The sequence below is a fragment of the Echinops telfairi genome, unplaced genomic scaffold (genome assembly GCF_000313985.2).
Source record: "Echinops telfairi isolate 266 unplaced genomic scaffold, ASM31398v2 ScPeMD7_37;HRSCAF=141, whole genome shotgun sequence".
NCBI lineage: Eukaryota > Metazoa > Chordata > Mammalia > Afrosoricida > Tenrecidae > Echinops > Echinops telfairi.
In genome coordinates this window covers 322,132-335,802 of record NW_022103935.1, presented here as the reverse complement: position 1 = coordinate 335,802, position 13,671 = coordinate 322,132, and the positions used below count along the sequence as shown (strand labels likewise).

The following is a 13,671-nucleotide window of genomic DNA, read 5'->3' as shown; positions in this document are numbered from 1 at the left end:
GCTTGGAGCTGACAGCACCCTGTCCCATGCTGTGGCCACACTCCCAAAGTCCCCAGCCCCAGGGGGAGGCTTGAGAGGCATCAGAAGTGGGGGGCGGCAGCCATTCCAGGGACCATGGCCCCAGCAGACGCCCCTCCCTCCCCCAGTGCCATCTCAGCGGCTGCATGATGGACCTGTTCGTGCAGATGGCCGTGATCATGGGACTGAAACAGACACTGAGCAGCTGCGTGGAGTACCTGAGCCCGTGAGCCCCGCCCCTCGCAGCCTCCCTCAGGGGGCTGAGGACCCCATGCCTCCTGCCCCGAGGACCCAGCCGCTCCCCACCCACGCCACTTGTCCCCACCAGGTGGATTCGAAACAAGTGGCGCTCCTACAAGTTCGGCCCCCTGTCCACGGACCCCGAGCTGAAGGAGTGGCAGCGGAATTACCTCCTGGACCCGGTCACCACCTTCAGCCTGTTCGATGAGTTCATGGAGATGAGTGCGTGGAGGCGGGGCGGGGGCGGGGCTCCGTAGGGCCCGCTGACCACTCCCACTCTGCGCCCCTACCCTCACCTCATGCCACCCCACCCCGCACCCCGCAGTCATGCAATAAGGCTTCCCAGCCATCTTCAGCCTGTGGGATGGGTTCATGGAGATCAATGTGTGGGCGCGAGATGGGGGCAGAGCGCCCAGGGGCCCAGCTGACCGCCCTGCCCCCCGCGCCCCCCCCCAGTGATGCAGTATGGCTTCACCACGCTCTTCGTGGCCGCCTTCCCGCTGGCCCCGTTGCTCGCGCTGTTCAGCAACCTCGTGGAGATCCGCCTGGACGCCATCAAGATGGTGAGGCTGCAGCGGCGCCTCATCCCTCGCAAGGCCAAGGACATTGGTGAGGGACAAGGGGCCCTGTGGACAGAGGGGCTCTGTGGTGGGTCAGGTCTTACCTGGGAGGTGACCCCTGTGTCAGGGCCAGGCCCCCTTGAATGATCACCTAGGCTGTTGGTGAGGCTTGGGGTGAGCTAGCAGGGCTCTCCCACCTGCCACCAGGAGGGGCCTGTAGGCCTTACAGGCCCAAGGGGGCAGGGGAAGGGTGAGGCTCTGGGGTTCCAGCAGCCGGAGGCAGGAACTGAGCAGAGTAGTGATAGGGGGTTTTGGATGTGGGGTGAGCAGAGAGGTGTGTGAGGCCCCAGCTGGGGCTCAGGTGAAGGGGTCCCCACCACCTTCCATACCAGGGTATCAGGCGGTGGAGCAGGCTCAGGGGCGGCTGGGAGCTCACACAGAAGGTGGGGGTTGGAAGACCCTCTCTGTCCAAGTTGGGAGAAAGAGCCTGGTGGGCGGGGGTGGGGATGGGGGCGGGGCAAACAGGTTGTGGCATAGATGGACTTCCTGCCCTAGTCCCACATCGCCAGCACTGCCCTTGGGTAGAGGGGTCTTGGTCTCCCAGCCTGGGGAAGGGCCCCACAAGCCACTGCTCTGGCAGGGACGTGGCTGCAGGTGCTGGAGACCATTGGTGTGCTTGCGGTCATCTCCAATGGGCTGGTCATGGCCTTCACCTCGGAGTTCATCCCAAGAGTGGTTTATAAGTACCACTATGGCCCATGCGGGTTGAAGGACCACCATGCCGTGGAGTAAGAAGCTCTGTCCTTGCAGGCCACCTGAGGCTCGAGCAGGGCTGGTATCTGGGGCCCTGGGAGAGGGGGGTTCAGGTCGCAGACCCATTGCTTCCAGGGCCCCTGCCCTGCAAGCTGTTGCCTTTATGGGGTCCTCACCGAGCTCTGACCATGAGGATTCCGCCCCTGTGGACCAGAGCTCTGGGGGCCCCACCACCCACAGGGTCACCTCTGGGAATGAGGCACTGTCCCCATGTGTGGGACGGCCATCTCTCCAGGGGGCTGCTTTTCAGGAGAGGAATGGGGAGGTGGTCTGAGGTATGCCCCACCCTGACTTGGGCTCTGGGCTGGTGTTCCTTACATCAAAGTTGCTCAGGGCCCCAGGGGGGCTGGCAATGCCTGGCAGGGGCCCCTGTTGAGTTGGCACTCAACCTGCCTGTCCCCAGCTCCTCCCTGCCTGTCCCCCGCTCCTCTCTGCCCCCAGCTGCCTCACTGGCTATGTCAACCACAGTCTGTCAGTGTTCCAAATCAAGGACTTCGAGAGACCTCTGCAGGCGGAGAGCTGGGAGACTGTGACTGAGTGCAGGTGGGAGCCCCTGCCCCCTTGCTCCCCTGCCCCCTGCCCTGCCCTTTGAGCCTCTGACTTCTGCCCAGCTCCTCCCCACCCCACCCAAACCACACTCCCTGTCATGGAGTCAGTGCAGACTCAGAACAGCCCTGTGAGTTTCCAAGACAGGAATGTAGAAAGCTCTGTCTTTCTCCCAAGCAGCAACTGGTGGATTTGAACTGCTAACCTTGAGGTAGCAGCCCAGTGAAACCACTACACAATAACACATAAAACCCCAAACCAAACTCACTGCCCTGGAGTCAGTGCTGAGCTTCTGATCCTGGAGGCTCCTCCCACCCCAGGTACCGGGATTACCGCAATGGCCACAAGGAGCACTACAGCCTCTCCAAGAAGTTCTGGTTCCTTCTGGCCATCAGACTGGTCTTCCTCATCCTCTTCGAGGTGGGCCAGGACTCTGGGCTGGGGTCCTGGGGTGGGGTGGGGCAGCTCTCCCTGGAGCCCTCCACCCTGACCCGAAAGCCCCTCTGGACTCCTGACCCACAGCACGTGGCCTTGTGCATCAAGCTCATTGCTGCCTGGTTCCTGCCAGAAATGAAAAACGGTGTTCTCAGCATCAAGTTCAAGAGGGTCCAGAAGAAGATGGAGTACCAGGCACACAGGCAACAGTCTGGGGGGCCACAGTTCCCCTCGGCGTGCAGCTCCTGCCCCAAGAGCACAGCTGTGTAGGGGCCCGGAGAAGGCATTGCGCACCTTAGCAGCTGCGGCCCCCTGTTGAGTATCTGTGGGGAGGGGACCTGGGAAGCCCTGTGGATGTGGGGGCGAGGGCTGGTGAGGTCCAGGTACTAGGGAAGTCTTTCAGGGTCTTGTATGTGGGGGGTGGGTGCACTGGGAGCCTGTAATGTGCCCTGGTGGTATGCTGGATTAAGCTCCCGGGCTTAGCACGCAACAAAGGGACTGCCTGGGAGTGGCATTTCCCCGGCCTCGGAGGGCATTTTTGGACTGTGGTGTGAACTATGCATAGACCAGGTTTGGTTTTTGTAGTAAAAGCCTTTGCTCCTTGACTTACTGTGTTTGGGTCACTGTCAGATCTGTGTCTCATGGCCTCGGGTGGCCAGGTCATCTCGATCACCGTGTCCTCGCAGCGAGGCTTCAGGAGGTTCGTGGAAAATGAGCCAATATCCCATCACTCCCTTCCCCAGGCACTTTGAGAAGCTCCTCCCAGGTCCTGACAGGGGAAGCCTTTCTGCCAGCGAGGTTTCCAGCACCACAAACGCCGGGCTTCAGAGGGCGCCTCACCCAGCAGCCTAGACACAGTGCCATCAGCAGCCCATGGAACATGGAGGCCAGTTAATCCAGCAGCTGCCCCACGTGGGCAGCCCAGGGTAGCTAGGCAGGCTCTGGGGGCACCTCTCTAGGCAGGCCATGGGCCCCAGATCCAGGGCGGCACCCACTGCCCAAGGGAGGGGTCATTCCCACAGACATCCCATTAAGGGTATCCCCACCCTTGGGGCAACCAGCTGGCCTGGCTTTAACGTCAAATGTCACCCCCAGCTAGAGTCCAGCCATGCAAGGGCCACACAGCTCGGGTGCTTCTCAAGGTGTCCCCCATCTCTTGGGGATATGCAGATAGACAAGGTGTGAGGAAGGTCAAGTGCCTCTGGAAAAACTCTTCCTTGCTCTTTGCTTCTAACTTTTGCATTCCGATCTCCATAAATGATCAGCGCATCCTGATTGCATGTTTGGTCAATTTCAGATAGAAAATATTGGTAGAATTCTTCAATTTCTCATTACAAGCTTCAGTGGTTGCTGTGCAAATTTGAACAATAATTGTATTGACTGGACTTTCTCATTTGTGGTTAGACACTATCCTATCATATGATAGATCCTGAAATGTTCTCTTTGAGGATGAATTCTTTTTTTTTAATTTATTATTTTATTGGGGGCTCGTACAATTCTCATCACAACCCATCCATCCATCCATTGTTTCAAGCACATATGCACATTTATTGCCCTCATCATTCTCAAAACATTTGCCTCCCACTCTAGCCCCTAATATCAGTTGCTCATTTTCCCCCTCCCTCCCTCCACCCCTCCCTCATAAACCCTTCATAGTTCATAAATTATTATAGTTTTGTCATAAGTTACCCTTGAGGATGAATTCTATGCCGTTCCTCTTGAATTTGTCTCTCCCAGCATAGTAAACTATAGGATGGTTTTCTTCAAACCAGTCCATGCCAACTCACAAATGCCCAAGGTATCGATCTTCATATGCTCCACCTCCTTTTCCATGACTTTAAGCTTCCTGAGATCCACATTTAGGGCATTTCAAGTTGCCATTATTAATGTAGGCCTGCGGCTATTTATCCTCCTCCCTGAGAGCCCTGTTCCATTGGCAAATGAAGGTTCAGAGAGCTTCACCCATGCTTGTCACTATGGTAGACTCTACTTTGAGGAGGCCACTCTCCCTCAGTCGTATTGTGAGTGCCTGCACACCTGAGGGGCTCATCTTCCAGCGCCATGTGTACCAGTGTTCCCCGGCTACGCATGAGGTTTCCAGGCTCCAACAATGTTCTTCTCTTCACAAGCTTTTCAGTAGCTGATTGTGTTAGACATGGTTCTCTAGAGACAAAACCAGATCACTAATAATTCTATATATACATACACAGATAGATAGATGTACAACACAAGAAATAAACAGTTAAATTATAAAGCAATACAAATGGCTCAGTGTAACTCACTCCCATGTGACAGTTGTGAGACACTGGCAGTCCTTCAAGTCTTGAGGGCCGCAGGGTAGTCCTCTGTAGAGCAGTTCAGGCTATCTGGGCACAGGCAGCAAACAGCAGGGCAAGTCACAACAGTCAGCCAGATGACAGGGCCTGACAGTCCCCAGCTCAAGTGATGTAAATTCCAATGGTGTGGCGAAGCAGGTCTTGAAGGAACCTCAAATTACAGCGACACAGTCCATGGGTTAGGTGTCCCACAGGTAGTGTAGCTTGCAAATTGAGGCACAGAACAAGCAAGGCAGCTGCACACTGGTCTGATGATCAAAGAGCAAGAGACAAGAAAGGCGAGGCTCGCTGAGCCATTTATCCCTCTGCCCTTCTGTGTTATTGGCCACTGATTATTCAGAAAAGGGCAGCCAGTTCCTTCTTTGTCTGGAAGTTCTGCTGTTACCTGCTCACTTTAGGTGACCCTGCTGGTATTAGTAATAACAGTGACATGGTTTCCAGTATCATAGCAACATATAAGACACCACTGTTCAACAAACAGGCAGACAAGAGGTGGGGAAATTAAAAGAAACCTAGATAAATGAGAGAATTTTCCCTATTCATGGACAGGAAGACTTAATATAGTCAATACCACCCAAAGCAATGTACAAATACATAATTCTAACCTAGAACCCAACATCGTTCTTCAAAGAAATGGGAAAATTAATCACCCTCTTTATATTGAAAGGACAGAACCCAGGTGACCAAAATTCGTCCTAAAAAGAAAGAAAAAATTTGGATGCCTCTGACTTCCTGACTTCAAAGGCTATTTTGCCGTCAGGGGGGTCATGCTAGCCTGGTACTGGACCGAGGAAAGGCAAGTAGATTATAGATCAGAACAGAGAACCCACGGCTAACCCTATGCACCTTCAGACAACTGATTTTTCACAAAGGCCTAAATACGTGAGGTAGGGAAGAGAGAATCTCTTCAAAAAGTGATGTTGCAAGATTGGATCCCGATTTGCAGAAGCATGCACGGGCCTGTACTGCACTCCATAGACACTCACATGATGGACTTGCTGGGGCTCCCAGAGCAGCCAGCCCTGGGGATGGGCCCCGACTGGGGTGGGGGCCTCCGATGTGCTTGCAGTAGGCCTGCCCTCCTCTACCTGTCCCTAGGCCCAGCGCACTGGGGTAGCCCTGTGGTGAGGGGGTGAGAAGGGGAGGCCTCTGTCCCCAAGTGCACTAGGAGTGGGATGCCATGAAGGCCCCACATCAGTGGCCAATGCCTAGTGACCAAAGGGACCCGTCTGCCAGGGCCTGGGGTGGCAATGCTGGACCAGGAGCAGGAAGCGGCCCCAGGGAAGGTCAGTCTCTGCCCCGCAGGCCTGGGCGTTGCCCTCTTCTTGAGTCCTGTCTGGTATGTGGCCCGCAGGGTCCCATGGTCTTGGAAGGTTTGTGGGCTCTGCATGTTTCCCTCTGATTGCAACCTGAATCTTCCTCCAGAAGCAGCAGCACCTAGCTGGTGTGCGGGGCGGAGCGAGGGGCAGGCCCTGGCCGGCGAAGGGCGGGGCCTGACAGGGCGGGGTCTGGCCGGCGAAGGGCGGGACAGCTTCCCCACAGCCGGGCCCTTTCGCGCTAGCCTGAGTTCAGAGTGGCCACTCCTTTGGGCCGCACAGAGGTAGATTCCACTCCTGTCCTTCCTCAGAAAGCAGGAAACCGAAACGGATCAAGGTCAGGCGCCTGCGCCCACTCCTCTCCCAGGGAGCTCGGGCCTCTCCCCTGAACCCTGCCCTGCTGCGTGAGTGGCCTTGGCCTGGCCCTGGTCTGGCCTGCACCTGCTGACCTGCCGCCTCGCCCTGGGGCACTCGTGGGGGGGCACGCGCGCTGCATGGGCAGCGTCCAGCGGGCGAAGGAGCGGGGTGACCGTGTCTAGGAAGATGCAGGGGCTTTGTCTCAGGTGGGCGAGCGGCAAGGCCGCGCTGCCCCGAGGTCAGTGGGGGGACCTGGGCTGGGGCGGGCAGTCTCTGACCGTCCTCCTCCGTCTGCACTTGCTGTCGGAAGCTCCAGCGCTCTGGAGCGAGGCAGGACCCAACAGCAAAGGCAAGTTCGAGCCTTACCAGGGAAAGCCAGAGACAAAGGGACGATCGCTTCGCTGAGGGACAGGCGGCAGGTCAAAGGTCAGGCGAGCGTGGCTTGCCCTCAGAGTCTGGCTGTCTGAGAACCTCGGGGAATGGCCTTCAGGGTGAAACACCCAGGGCACTGCCATCAAACGGATTCCACAGACAGGGACTCCGCAGGGTGGGGTGGACCTGCCCCTGCAGTTTCCAACACTGCCCTCTTTACTGGAGCAGAGCCTCGTCTTTCTCCTGCAGAGGTGGCTGGTGTTTTCGAACTGCGTACCTTCCATGTAGCAAGTCAGCGCATCACCACTAGGCCACCAGGGCTGGCTCTGGGTCACAATCGGCTCTAGAGCAGTGAGATTGCTTAAGCAGCTGGTGGCAAGTGCTTTCAAAGATACCCTGGGAAGGGAGTCTCTCCCCTGAACACAATGACTGTTGTTTCAGCTGAGAGGTTACCGCTGTAGCGGGGAGTGCACTCCAGAGCCCCCACGCCACTGACTGGACAAGTGTCTCCGGACTGCTGCTGCTGGAAGCATCCAACTGGAAGAGATCCCTGAGGGGCCATCACAAACACAGATGGCCCGGCAGAACGTGGGATTATTGAATGAAATTATTCATCTCCCATGGTAATACCATGTTGCTGAAGATCATGCAAACATGGTTGCAGCACTACATCGACGGGAGCTGCTAGGTGCAGACCCGATTCAGAGGAGGACGTGGAATAAGGGATCTCATTGCTGAAGGCAGAGAATACCAGAGCGATGTGCCCCCATGATTTACTAGTATCCAAAGGAGGCCGACGCTAGAACACGTAGCTGTGTTCAGAAGGACCTGCACCAGGACCAAGGAAACACTGCCTGGTTTAAAATCCGGGGAGGGAGTGTCATGGTTGTACTCATCCATCATGCGTGTTCAATCTGTACATGGGGAAACAGACTCTGAGCCACTGATTGTATTGGTGAAGCACACAGCCTCAGGATTGGAAGAAGGTCGTGAACAACCTCCGACATGCCGATGAGAGCCTTGCTGCCGACATGCAAAGCACTTGAAGCAGTTGCTGAGGAAGATCAGAGAGTTTAGCTTTTTGCATGGATTATACCTTAAGATAAAGAAACTTGAGGGGAAAAAGAAACCAAAAATCTTCACACTCGAACCGATGGCCAACATCAGGGTAACGGGAGGAAGGATGGAGGTTCTCAAGGTTTCATCTGACGTGTAGCCACCACCCGCACTCGTGGGAGCTCTTGTTGTAGGTGCTGACCTATCGCGGCCCTGTGCACAGGACACGGCCCGCTCCCAATCGTCCCGGCCGTTGTTGCAGCACGGCGGCGTCAGTCTTCTCATGGGAGGCCTTTCTCGTCTCCCCAGTCCCTCAGCGTTACCAAGCGCGATGTCCTTCTCCAGGGACAGGTCTCTGCTGACAACAGGTGTGAAGCATGTAAGGTGAAGTCTCGGCATTCTTGCCTCTAAGGATACTCTGGCCCAACTTCTTCTAAGGCATATGGGTTTGTCCTTTTGGCAATCGATGGTACTTTCAGTCCTCTTGTGGCTTTGCAGTCAGACCTGTGGAGCAAAGACTGGAGCAGGCGCAGGGTGCACACGGGGCGAGTGACACCTGAGGGGGGTAATCCCCAGCTCTGCTCTGGGATCTGTTAGCATAACAAAATGCAAATGGGGAGACCTGGGCAGGTGGCCTTGGAGGCTGGAGGAGCCGCCTGGGGAAAGGTGGGTGGCTGGGGTGCTCCTGTGGCAGACCCCATTGTTTTGGAGCCCCCCTTCAGTCTGGTCGCTGAGCCTGCTGCAGCCCCAGTGTCCTCCCTCCCCTACACCCCCTTATCAGAACCTCAGTGCTCACCCAGAGCAGCTGCTCCTTGGAGAGAGCCGGTGGTTCCCCATCCTAGGAGCTGAAGGAGGGCTCTGAGCCCAGAGTGCAGGGAACCCATCACGTGCAAGTTCTGCAAGGCGTCCTTCAAGGTTGGGGAGCCCACTGCCACCCTGTGCTCCTCCTGCTGGAAGGCAGACGTGATGCAGGGACTCTGGCAACCACTGTGGGCGCTGGGGTGGGGCCACGTGGGGGAAGAGGAAGGACCCACTGGTTGAAACCGACCCCCTTTGGGGTTTCCCCTGCCTGCCCACGCACTGCACTGGGTCCCTCAGAACTGCCTCTATGGCCCATACCACTCAGAATTTAGGCCCAGGAGACCAGCCACGGGGTGGATCGCACAGGACGGCGGTGGCTCTGCCAACACCTGGCACCCAGGATACATTCCAGCCTTGGTCTGAACCAGGGCACAGTGGTGCTCCCCACCCCTGGGGAGCTGTGGGTGCCCCCTGCCCAGGGTGCCATGGGTGCTACTGCCCCCCCCCGGATGCCATGGGTGCTCCCAGACCCCATCTGATGTGATGGCTGCTCCTGACCTGTCAACTCCCTGGGTGCCCTCACCTCCCGGTGTGCACCTGATGCAGACCAGAACCTTCTCCTGGGCCCCTCCCCCGGAGTTGTTCAGGCAGCATCAGGCCAGTAGAGCTTGGTCCTTCACATGGCTTCGGGTGGGAGGAGCCCCCCCACTGTTTCACTCTGGGGCTCTGCCCCCGCTACACCCAGATCCTTCTGAGGGCAAGAGGCTGATGTGGAAGGGAGACACTACAGTGGCAACGGTCGCAGCAGTGGCAGAGCTCCTGGTCTAATGTCACCATGGGAACAGTGGCCTCATTACCAGTCTGAGCCCCCGGCCCATAGTTACCACAAAACCAAAACCCGTACTCCGTGCGCTCGACCCAATTTTGACTTATTGTGCGCTATGGATAGGGTCCAACTGCCCCTTGGGTTTTCTGAGACTTTACGTGTTTATGGGAGCGAAAGCCTCCTCCTCCTCCTCCCGTTCTTCTTCTTTTTTTTGATAAATAGTTTTATTGGCCCTTAGTCCACATATCACACAATTCAATCTTTCAATCATATCAAGAAGAGTTGTACACTCTTCACCACAATAAGTTTTAGAACATCCCCGTGCCGTTAAATTGCTTTCAAAATGAGTTCTGTAATCACCATCAGCTCTAGGGCTCCCTCCGCCTCCGACATACATCGTTTGCTCCCCCAAGCCCCTCCTCCCATCTCCAGCTTCCAAAACGGCCCTAGAATCCCTGGCAAGGGACCCTGTGTCTGTGCATCACTCCTCTGAGCTTCATACACTGGAAACCCCAGAGACACAATGAGAAACAAAACCAAAATAGAGTGGTAAGGATACAATGATAATAATGAAGAGATAAACATCCAATGAATGAGTAAGAAAAGATCACCACGAATATTGAAAAGGCCAGGGAGGAAATGTTTATCAGAGAGCAAGCAAGAAATATTTATACCTAGGAGAATTTCAGGTAGGGTCAAGGGGGAGGTCAACTGACAGCGTATCCAGTCTAATCACGATGCCAATGCTCGCTATCGGATAGAAAAGCTGTTGAGACCCTCGCCTGTGGCTGGGGGGCCTGCCATGGTCTTCATCTGACTTGATACTCTGCCGACGGTTTGGGGCCCCCAGTGTCCTCCATCGCCCTCTACAAACTGGGTGTTCCCAATTTGGGCACTGATACTTTTCCCTCTGGCATATTTGAAATTTGTTCTTGACGTCTTTGGATCACACATGCTGGTGTGCTTCTTCCCTGTGGACTCAGTTGGCTCCTCCCTTAGATAACAGCCTCTTTCTCCTGCAGGGCGGCTGGGGGGTTTCAAACCACTGACCTCACCGTGAGCAGCTCCATTCAGAGTCCAGGATGCCACCCAGGCTCCTTTGATTGGTCTGAGCTGGAGGTCCAGACTTCTCACCCATTGGAACCAGCCCTCCCGCCCATGCATGCTCTCTCCCTCCCCTCTGGGCTCCACCATCCTTGGCGATGGTCACCCTGAACTCATAGACAACACCATGATTCTGGGCGTGTTCAGAAAGTGGCAGGCCCAGGAGTGACCGAGGATTCCTTCCTGGTCAGGGCACCGTCTGCTCTTTCAGAACTCTTTGCAGGAGTAGCAAGCCTCCCTTCCTCCCTGGGAACATCTGACGGTTTCACCGTTGCTGACCCTGGGTGAGCAGTCCCTCCCTAAACCCTGAGCTGCCAGGGCTCCCCTGCTCCGCGGCGGAGCAGAACCCCAGCCAGTCCGCGGAGGGGAAGACAAGGCTATCCACTCCTGCAAAGCATCACAGTCCACAAACCCACAAGCTCCGCGCCCTGCTGGCCCACAGAGTCCCTGGGACTCAGACTGGGCCCTACCTGCAGCGGTGAGCCAGGGGCCAACTGGGGCCTAGGTGGGTATCCTGGGCTGGATCCCAGCAGTGGCCGCGGTGTTGGGGGTGGGCACACAAGAACCTGAGATATCTGGGTGGGTGTCGCTGCTATAAGGCGACCTCTCCCCAGCTCAGCCACAAGGACCACAACCTAGGTCAGGTGTCAATCAAATCCCACTTCCTCTGTTAAGGGACAGGCCCAGGTTACAGGTGGGCTTGGCAGCGACTCCTCAAGGAGGCTGTTGACCCTGGGACTCCCCTCCCGCCCCCTAGCTTACATTCTGTTCTGGGCAATCCGCCCCATTAGGTTCTGGAGACTTGCCAGGTGACTGCAAGGCTTACCTGGCTTGGGGACGCTCCTCCTCCCCGGCTGCGCCTGGGTGGCACGGGAGGGGGCGGGGACGAGGAGAGAGGGAGGAGTGAGTCCCACGCGGAAGTCGGGTAGGACGCCAGCCGCCAGCAGCTGCAGTGAGGTCCGCCAGCGCTCCCAGCAAGACCTGCCACCATGCAGGTAAGTCCACGCCAGGGCTCCCCACCTGCGCCCAGCCTGCACCTTGCGCCCCGCGCCGCGTGCCCACGTGGGCTCCACCTGGGACTGAGGGTGGGCATGGTACTGGGTAGGGTGCCCACAGCCCCAATAGGACCTAGCTGTTCCCTGGGGCCATGCAGGCAGGGTTGAGAGTCAGGGGGCCAGAAGCTGCCTTCTCCTTTTCCAGCAGCTTTTGGGGGACCCTGGCTCTCAGTGAGGGGCCGTGCTGCCCTGCTAGGGTCCTCAGTATGCAGACAGGGTGTGCCCAACCTGGGCCTGCCCCTACCCCCAAGGCCCCTCCCACTTTGTAACTTTGCCCTGGTGCACACAGAAGGAAGGGCCAGGGCTCAAGGAGGGCTGGGGCTGGGGGATTGGCACTGTGCTGCCTCAGGGTCCTGATCCTGCCAGAGGGGCTGCTGGACCCAGACTGTGGGGAGGAGCAGGAGGCTTTGGTGGGAGGGTACTGATTCCTGGGAGCCTTGGAGAAACAGGAGGAGGCTGGGGTTCTCATGGGGTGTCCGGAGGAACCCCTGAGAAGCATCCTCTGTCCCCTGGTCAGGGCCTCTGCAGGGACAAGGCCATTGGGGCTGGGCCTGGGACAGCCCTTGGACTCAGTGAAACCAGCCTCCCACTCAGTTCCCAGAGGTGGCTGAGAGTGGGCAGCCCTTTGCCCACCCCCAGGTTCCTCCTGCCAGCCCTTCCCATGCCATTCCCTCCCCTGAAACCACTCCCTCCCAAGCAAGCCCATCATGCTAGCCTCCTTCTCCTAAGCCAGGCCTGGGCTGGTGTGAAGGAGACTGTGGAGTTGGCTGAGGTGAGGGGCTCAGCCCTTGGACAGGTGCGGGGGCAGGGCCAGGGGCAGGCAGTGGGGTGTCCTTGGTGGCCTCACCTCTTGGCTGAATCCATGTCCTTTCGCTGCTCAAATGCCTCCCATGATTCTCATGGCCCCTGGCCAAGGTCCAGGCTCCCAGCCTGTCTGCTCTCCCTGCAGTGACCGGCCAAACGTACCTCCTGACAGGCCTTCTCACTGACCCTCTGCTCCGGGGGCTGGGGGGCTATCTGAGAGTCACTCTGCCCACCCCACCCCTGCCATAAACACAACACATACACGCACACACTCACACATGCGCGCAAATACACACACACACACCAAACATACACACACACATGCGCACACACACATAACAACTGCATACACACATAACAACCTCATGCACACACATTCACGCACCTACACATGTGCACACCACAGATACATACACATAACACACACCACACATACATACACACTCACACACCACACACATACACATAACACACACACACACACACACACGCACGCACGCACGCACGCACGCACACGCACACGCCCCTTCTTGGAGGGAGTGCCCTGCAGGTGAGCCAGCTGGCATGAGGGAGGTATCCGAGGTGGGCCATGTGGTCAGGGAGAGTCAAGGGAAGGAGACACACAGGGGCCTGAACACCCGTGTCCAGTGCACTGTGCTTGGCTGGACAGTGGGCCAGACCATGAGGGCCCAAAGTACCGGTGTGCTGGGTAGGGGAGGGTCTGCCTTTTAGGGGGCAGCCCCCGACTCTTTGGGTGCCTGGGAGGCCCCTCCTCCCTTTTGCCCTCACCATCGCAATGTCCAGGGTGGTCTGGGCCCCTGAGAGCCTTGCACTTACCTACCCTGGCTCCCAGGCCCCGCCCTGTGGGGGAAGGAGAGGTGGGAGGGACCCTTTAGGGTCTGAGGTCCCTCTGGTCTGGTCAGCAGGAGGCCAATTTGACCCTTTGCCTGGGCACCTTGGCACCTCGTGGGCCCCTCCGTAGGCGCGTGTCTGAAGGCTGGGTGTCTTCCAGGCCCCTGGTCCCTCTGCTGG

General features: G+C 57.4%; 2 protein-coding genes across 2 annotated transcripts in view; both read left to right on the top strand.

Annotated features, from left to right (window-relative positions):
* LOC101645818 (anoctamin-9) overlaps positions 1-2,882 on the top strand; it is a 7,752-nt gene extending 4,870 nt beyond the window's left edge. The window contains exons 13-19 of the mRNA XM_004717188.2: positions 147-244; positions 347-480; positions 715-867; positions 1,459-1,606; positions 2,073-2,174; positions 2,498-2,597; positions 2,700-2,882. Coding sequence (XP_004717245.2) covers positions 147-244; positions 347-480; positions 715-867; positions 1,459-1,606; positions 2,073-2,174; positions 2,498-2,597; positions 2,700-2,882 — 918 coding nt within the window. The remainder of the gene's footprint in view (positions 1-146; positions 245-346; positions 481-714; positions 868-1,458; positions 1,607-2,072; positions 2,175-2,497; positions 2,598-2,699) is intronic.
* Positions 2,883-11,754: 8,872 nt separating this feature from the next.
* The window catches only part of ANO9 (anoctamin 9), a 13,327-nt gene continuing 11,410 nt past the window's right edge, over positions 11,755-13,671 (top strand). Inside the window, exon 1 of the mRNA XM_045290417.1 lies at positions 11,755-11,775. Within this exon, the coding sequence (XP_045146352.1) occupies positions 11,770-11,775 (6 nt within the window). The 5' untranslated portion in view covers positions 11,755-11,769. The remainder of the gene's footprint in view (positions 11,776-13,671) is intronic.